The 8,451-nt window shown below is 46.7% G+C and overlaps 1 protein-coding gene across 18 annotated transcripts in view; it reads right to left on the reverse strand.

Moving 5' to 3' along the window:
- The window catches only part of TRPM6 (transient receptor potential cation channel subfamily M member 6), a 121,737-nt gene that overhangs the window by 90,604 nt on the left and 22,682 nt on the right, over nucleotides 1-8,451 (reverse strand). For 17 of the 18 annotated variants that reach the window (XR_002828733.1, XR_002828738.1, XR_002828737.1 and 14 more), the window contains exon 5: nucleotides 4,534-4,747. Coding sequence is in view for 10 of the 18 variants with exons in the window: in XM_023752366.1 (XP_023608134.1) it covers nucleotides 4,534-4,747 (214 nt within the window). In the remaining 8 variants the exon portion in view is untranslated. Of the gene's footprint in view, nucleotides 1-4,533; nucleotides 4,748-8,451 lie in introns of those variants that run through there. The other variant, XM_023752370.1, reaches the window with a different exon arrangement.

An 8,451-nucleotide genomic window follows, 5' to 3' on the forward strand; every position in this document is an offset into this window, starting at 1 on the left:
ATACATTTATGACAATTAATGAACCTACATTGACACATCATAATCACCCAAAATCCATAGTTGACATAAGAGTTCAGTTTTGGTGTTGTACACTCTATGGGAGGGGTGGGGATCCTTTTTACTGCCAAGGGCCATTTGGATATTTATAACATCATTCAAGAGCCATACCAAATTATCAATTTAAAAATTAGACTGCTAGCCCTAGCTGGTTTGGCTCAGTGGATAAAGCGTCAGCCTGTGGACTGAAGGGTCCCAGGTTTGATTCTGGTCAAGGGCATATGCCCAGGTTGTGGGCTTGATGCCCAGTGGGGAGCATGCAGGAGGCAGCCAACCAGTGATTCGCTCGCATCATTGATGTTTCTATCTCTCTCTCCCTCTCCCTTCCTCTCTGAAATCAATAAAAATATATATTTAAAACAATTAGACTGCTATATTTCTTCCAACATTTAATTAACTCACCCATAATGCTTTGGTAGGGCCAGACCAAAAGATTTCAAGGGCTTATACAGCCCGTGGGCCGGACTTTCCCCACCTCTGCTCTTTGGGTTTAGACAAATGTATAAATGATATGTAGTCATCATTATAGTGTCACACAGTATTTTCACTGCCCTAAACATCCTCTTTCTACCTATGCACTCCAGCCTCCTCCTGTCCCCAATCTAACCCCTGGCATCCACTGATCTTTTCACTGTCTTCATAGTTTTTCCAGAATGTCACATAGTTGGAATCACGCAGTATATAGCCTCTTGAGATTGGCTTAATCTGACTTTTAATCACAACACTACATTGCACCACTTATTTATCCTATGTATAGTACTGATTCTGTATATGACGTTAGCACAGAAAAAAGATAATAAGCTGCACATTGCATGTACCTAAATCATTTCCTTCCCCTCCAACCCATCTTTATTTATTTTGTTGTTGTTGTTAATCCTCACCTGAAGATATTTTTCCATTGACTTTAGAGAGAGTGGAAGGGAAGGGGAGAGACAGAAAGAGAGAAACATTGAAGTGAGAGAGACACATCGATTGGTTGCCTCCCACACAAGCCCCAGGCGGGGCCAGGATCGAGCCTGCAACCGGGGTATGTGTCCTTGACCGGGAATTGAACCTGAGACCCTTCAGTCCATGGGCTGACTCTTGATCCACTGAGCCAAACTGGCCAGGGCTCCAACCCATCACTTGCACTTCTCCCAGAGTCATTGTCTAGAATCAGTTCTAGACCACAGACTCACATCAGTATCAACTGTGGAGCCATCCACCACAATAGATACCTAGATTTCATAAATTTGGCATGGGTTACCAGCATTGTGGTGTGGGAGGAGGGGAGTGGTGGTGGTGGTGAATCAGCAACCCACATGTGATCCTAGCACATATTGTTTGTTGAGACTCTGTAGAACCAGATATGACTATACCATTCCCTATTTATTCTCCTATTCAAAATCCTTTGAAGGCTCCTGCTATATAGAGAATAAAATCTCAGCCCATCAGCATGGCACCCAATCTGGCTCCAGTTTCTCTTTCTGTCCCTGCCTCTGCCATATGAGATATCCAGCCGGTGGCCTGAACACCTTTTTCTACATATGCCTTAATCTCCAGCTGTGTGCCTAGCCCAGATCTGCCACCTCTATCTGCCTCTTCTTACTCTCTCACAAGGCTAACACCAAGTGCTATACCCTTCTCCAACCTTCCCAGGTGCCTCAGTTGGAACTGGAATTTATCTCTCTTCCTTTTATTCTCAAACACTTTCTTTATATCTCAACAATGATCCTCCCAGCATCAGTTTTTAGTTAGTTGCTTACTATTTGCTTATTGTTACAACCTACCAATCACTAATCCCAGAGCCCATATCTTCCCCATCTTTCACCCACAGCATCTATGCTACTGCTTTGTAAGTTGCAGATTCTTAAAGCTTGTGGAATTCAATTTAAGCAAATGTCAAAAATTCACACCAAGTAATGTTCAACTATAGTTGAGAAGCATCTCAAGCATAGGCGTAAGTTCATAAGCAGAGCTTCTTAAATTTAAATGTGCATAAGAATCATCTGGGGATGTTGTCGAAATGCAGATCCTGATCCTGCCAGGCTAGGAAGGAGCCCAGCAAGCTCCCAGGGGATGCTGATGCTGCTTGAGTAGTCAAGTCCTAGACAGATGTGGTTGAAACAGATCCGACCCTGATTATTTTGTTTTGTTTTGAGAGAGATCTATTTGTTACAACTACTTATTTATGTATTCATTGGTTGATTCTTATATGTGCCCTGACCACACATTGAACCCCAAACCTTAGCATATCAGGATGACTAGCCAACTGAATACCAAGCCAGGGGGAACCTAGTTATTGTTTAAGGAAGCTCCAAGTATGTCTCATTTCTCATTTCTTTGTTCATACAAACTATTTCAATAGTTTTCCCACTCATATTTGTGTTCCTTAACTGGTCCTAACCTAAAATGTTGGGGGGAAAAAGGCAATAAGTAAAACAAAGCACATAATGCATGATGCAGTTAGTTAGCCTTGCCCAAGTCTACCTTTTTCTGAACTCTGCAAAACTTCCCAACCCACCCCTTTTGTACTGGAAATAAAATAAGTACTGTACAACGGACTAAAAACTCAGCCACATTCACTGTCTTCCAAGAACCTGAAACAATAATTATCTCAATAAAATGTACACGAAAAACAACCAGATTACCCATACATGACAAGCCAAATCCCTTGGTTTTATTTTGCTTTGTTTTCAACCATTTGCTTCCTTCATTCCTTTCAGTCGGAAGAAATGATTTGTTAAATCAGCATGTGTTGCTCAATGCCTGGCAGAATTATAGGCCCTGGCCTCTAGCTCACAACCAGGAAGAGGAGCTAATACACAGACTCATCCATCCCTATACAGAAAAGCATAGAATGCTACAAGTGCTATAGGCAGTAGACGCTATGGAGATTAAGAGACAAAAGTGAGTTGAGATAGAGAATGCTTCCTGAGAATGTTGGCATCCAATGTAGCTCTTAAAGGATGGGCTGAAATTAATAGGCGACAATGGCTAGGACCAATCAAAATTAAAAATCAAGAGAGAAATAAAAGATGAAAAACCATACTGTGATACTGTGATTTATAATAAGAAATATATTCCTGACACAGAGCTCCTTAAACCCTTGGAAATTCTTAAGTGATGAGAGTAACAAAGGTATGTTAATGAGGTGACTTTTGAACTGCACCAAAGGATGGGGCCTTTTGCCAGGGGAACCAACCAAGCGTTTAGAGGGCTGGAACTTTCAGTTCCACCCCCTGACCTCCAGGGATGGTAGATTAATTCAATCAGCAATAGCCAATGATTTGATCAATCATGCCAATGTGATGAAGTCTCCATATAAACCAAATGGCCAGGGTTTAAAGAGCTTTCAGTGGGTAAACATGTGGAGAAGAGGGGAGGGCATGGAAGCTCTGTGCCCCTTCCCACATACCTTGCTTTATGCATCTCTTCCACCTGGCTATTCCTGAGTTATATTTTTTAATAATAAACTGGTAATCCAGGGAGTAAACTGGTTTCCTAAATTCTGTGATCCACTCTAGCAAATTAATTGAACCAAAGAAGTGTGCCTTGGGAACCTCTGATTTATAGCCAGTTGGTCAGAACTATAGGTAACAATCTGGACTTATGATGGGCATCTGAAGTGGGGACAGTCTTGTGGGCCTGAGCCTTTCAGCCGTGGAATCTAGTGCTGTTTCCAGATAGAGTGTCAGAATTGAGTTGAATTATGGGACACCCAGCTGGTGTCAAAGAATGTGTTGAGAAAGAACCCAGACCTCAGAACTGGTGCCAGAATCATAACAAGTGATTGTTAACAGAGGAGGCTTGTAAAGCGGCAAGTTCTCAACCCTGGCTGCACATTAGACACACTTATGAAGCCCCACCCTGAAAAACTCTAATCGGGGGCCAAGTCTGTGCATCTGTATTTTTTAAAGCCCCCAAGGGAGTCTCTAATGTGAAGACAGTTCACAAATACTGATGCAAAGGAGTAGGGTTAGAGGTTCAGAAGCTACTGTATAAAGTCCCTGAATGTCAGATTTCAAGGAATATGAAAGAGTCAGTGATGGAGACAGTGAGTGAAATGACAATCATGGAGTTAATTATCTCCACATGACCAATACACTCCATGCCAATTGCTGCACCCCTCACTGATTTCCACTGCCTTGGAACTTGACCATGGTGAGGTTAGCTCATGTCCATGCCCACCCACCACATACCTGCGTGGATTCTATGTCCTTTTTAACCTCACCATAGTCTGAAACTCATTTTCTTTTTACCAGAAACTCGTACCCAACGTTATATAAAAATAGCGTATTTCAACAATAGTAAAAACACATTCCAGGAAAGGTCTAGGGTTCTGGGTTACTTTGCCAGTCACTCTGCTTTTCATCTTTCTCCCTCATGCCACCACATCCCGGAGCACTGCAGAGTGGACATTAGCTGCCATAACGCTTGATTCACAGTTAGAAAGAGGAATTGAAAAAAGATGTGTAACAAGGGAGTGTGCTTTACCGGTATTAATGCCTTCAGTTATTATCCACGCTCCCGTCGTCTCCGCAGCTTTGACCAGACCCTGGCTGAAGATCTCATTGAGTTTGGAGGGCATCTTAAAGTTCTGGATGCCCCCGTGGACAGAGATCACCAGCTTTGGCAATTCCATCTTCCACTCTTTCAACATCAAATGTAACAGGTGATCCATCTTTGTATCATAAGAAGTTCTAATATACTGGAAGATAAGCACATACACATGTGTATAAAATAGTGAGAAACACATGCCAGGTAATAATAAACACGTAGAAAGGCAATTAAAATAACCAAAACTTGAAAGGCAGGGTCTGAGATCTCTTCAAAAGTTCATCTTCACATAATGGAAATATTTACTCTGAAAGGAGCCCACACTCCCTTTCAGTTCCTTCTGGGAAGTACAAGTCACAGTAGGAAGGCTTCCTCTGGTTTTCAAGGCTGGCCCACCAATGTTCTCAGAAGGTCTCAGGTAGAAATACTTCAAAGTGGCAAAAATCACTACTCCAGCAAACCGACTTAAAAAGTTTTTAGAGTCATGGTTGGTGTTGCTAAATGGTTAGAGCATCAGCCTGCACACGCAAGGGTCATGGGTTCAATCCCCAGCTCAGGTCGGGGCCTGTGCAGAAGGCATCCAATCAACGTATCTCTCTCACATCGATGTTTCTCTCTCCCCTCCTCCCGCCCTCCTTCCCTTCCACTCTCTCTAAAAATCAATGGAAAAAATATCCTCCAGTGAGGATTAACAAAAATAAAACAAAACAATAAAGTTTTTAGAAATAAGTGAAACGGGATTTTTCATAAATGCTATGACTTGTAATTTACTTGACTATTTCACATATTTGCATAATTTAAATTAAGATCCATGAGCATGCACATTTAATTTCTTTTTTTTTAATTGTTTTTTTAACTTTTAAAATTTATTTCAGAGAGGAATGGAGAGGGAGAGAGAGAGAGAAACATCAATGATGAGAATCATTGATTGGCTGACTCCTGCATGCCCCCTACTGGGGATCGAACCCACCACCCGGGCATGTGCCCTTGACCAGAATCGAACCCGGTATCTTTCATTAGGCAGGCCACTACTCTATCCACTGAGCCAAACCAGCTAGGGCCACATTTAATTTCTTAGAAATTTTGCATTCTAACCATTTCCTTTATATATAATTATCCCAAAATAAATACTTTTTACAAAAGTGTCATATTTTTAATTAGCCAATGTAACTGAAAGAAAAGATGAGGAAGATCCAAACCAGTGGTAGCCCCAGAATCATTTCCCACTTTGCCCAAGGTTACAGTGTATGACTGGCTTTCTTTTTCCAGCAGAAGCAGCCACATACGGACCACTAGAATCATATTAAGACAAGTTGCCTTCCTCGAGCATAAGCCAACCAACAGCAAGAATAAGTCAGATTTACAAGAAGAAAGTGGGGCAATAAAAAAAAAACATAAATTAGCCGGGCTGGTGTGGCTCAGTGTTTGAACATCAACCTATGAACCAGGAGGTCACAGTTCGATTCCCTGTCAGGGTGCATGCCCGGATTGTGGGCTCAATCCCTAGTAGGGAGCATGCAGGAGGCAACCGATTAATGATTCTCTCTCATCATTGATGTTTCTCTCTCTCTCTCTCTCTCTCTCTCTCTCTCTCTCTCTCTCTCTCTCTCTGAAATTAATAAAAAAATATTTTTAAGAGAACCAAGATGGCGGCGTAGGGAGCGGACCTGTGTGTGCTGCTCTCTCACAGCATCACTGAAACTATCAACTATGAAGTAAACAACCGCCACTCAGAACCATGGGGAAGTTGGCCCAGTGGGAGATCTACAACTGGAGGAAAAGAAAGAAGCGCAGTGAGACTGAGTGGGAGCTACGGAGGCACCAAAACCAGAGGTACGCAGTCACACGCCACGCGGGCTGCAAATGGATTCTCGGTTTTTTACGAACCCTCGAATCCTCTGGGCTTGCTCGGGGCGGGTCTCTGAGGCCCCAGATCCCACAGGGAGAGGCGGCCACGGCCTTGCAGTGGTCGGAGAGCGAGGGAAGCTCCGACACGCGGCTGCTCGCCGGCACTGAGGGACAAGAAGTCCTGGTGTCCCGGGGAGGCGAGGGGCGCGGAGACGCCGCCATCGCTATTTCCTCCACGCTGGCGACTCCCTGTGACCCCGCCCTACCCTCAGGGCTGTGCCAGAGGCACAAGAGGGAATGACTGTGCTTTTACAAACTCTCAAATCCACTGAGCTGGTTCGGGCGGGTCTCTGAGGCCCCAGGCCCCAAGGCGAGAGACGGCACGGCCTTCCAGCGGGTCAGAAAGCGAGGGAGGCTCTGGCGCTCGGCTGCTCGCCGGCACTGGGGGACGCAAAGTCCTGGAGTCCTGGATAGGCAAGGGGCCGCTGAGTCTCCACACGGCGACTCCCTGTGACCCCGCCCTACGCAATTTACATTCCCATCTGGGCTGTGCCAGACTCACAAGTAGAAACGCCTTTGCTTCTGCAAATTTTCAAATCCACTGAGTTGGTTCAGGCGGGATCATGAGGCACCAGACCCTACGGGGAGAGGCAGCACGGCCTTGCAGCCATCAGAAAGCGAGGGAGACTCTGTTGCACAACTGCTCGCCGGCACTGGGGGACACAAAGCCCTGGCAGAGATTCAAGGGGCCGCGGAGACTCAGCCAGTGCTATTTGCTCCGCTATGGCGACTCCATGAGTCTCAGCCCTAATCAATTTACATCCCCATCCAAGCTGTGCCAGGTGCACAAAAAGACCCACCTGCGCTTTTGCAGCCTATCCCAACAAATTGCAGACTTCAACTGCTCACAGCCATGGGAGACACACTCAAGAAGCAGACCCAGGAGAACCAGGATGGCGGCATAAGGAAGAGACCTGTGCGTGCTACCTCACACAACAACATCGAAACTACCAAATATCAGACAAACACCTATCATACAGAACCATGGGAAAGTTGGCCCAGTGGAAGCTCTACAACTGGAAGGAGAGAAAGAGCATTGAGACTGAGTAGGATGTGACACCAAGTACAGAGCCCAACCCAACAAACTGCAGATTTCAACTCCTCGCATAGAAAGAAGCGCATTGAGACTGAGTAGGATGTGCAGAGGCACCAAGTACAGAGCCCATCCCAGCAGGCTGCAGATTTCAACTCCTTGCATCTGGGAGGGACGCAATCAGGGGGCAGAGTCGGGTCCGGGGCCGGCCAGGGCTGGGCCTGACTCGGCCGGCACTGTGGAACTGCTGTACCAGCAAGCACACAAACATGCCCACTGGTCCCAGTCTCTTGTGGGGCGCTGGGGGACAGCAGACAGGCAGTCTGCGCACTTGGTGGAGGGCAGGAGTGCTGGATGTTCAACCACCAGGAACGCCTGGAGATTTTGTCTGGTGGGGAGCCGCCGGCAGGGGACAGAGGGCCAAACTTCCTGTTTCCCCGGTAAGGCTGGGATGGCCCCGGTGAGGTCGGGATGGCCCCGGTGAGGTTGAAACGGTCCCGGTGTGGTAGGGACGACCCCGGTCAGGTCGAAACGGCCCCGGTGTGGTAGGGACAACCCCGGTCAGGTTGAAACGGCCCCCGTGAGGTAGGGACGACCCCGGTGAGGTTGAAACGGCCCCCGTGAGGTAGGGACGACCCCGGTGAGGTCGAAACGGCCCCGGTGTGGTAGGGACAACCCCGGTCAGGTTGAATCGGCCCCGGTGTGGTAGGGACAACCCCGGTGAGGTTGGAACGGCCCCCACGAGGTAGGGACGACCCCGGTCAGGTTGAAACGGCCCCCGTGAGGTAGGGACGACCCCGGTGAGGTTGAAACGGCCCCCGTGAGGTAGGGACGACCCTGGTCAGGTCGAAACGGCCCCGGTGTGGTAGGGACAACCCCGGTCAGGTTGAAACGGCCCCCGTGAGGTAGGGACG

This window comes from Myotis lucifugus, unplaced genomic scaffold (assembly GCF_000147115.1).
Source record: "Myotis lucifugus unplaced genomic scaffold, Myoluc2.0 scaffold_31, whole genome shotgun sequence".
Lineage (NCBI taxonomy): Eukaryota > Metazoa > Chordata > Mammalia > Chiroptera > Vespertilionidae > Myotis > Myotis lucifugus.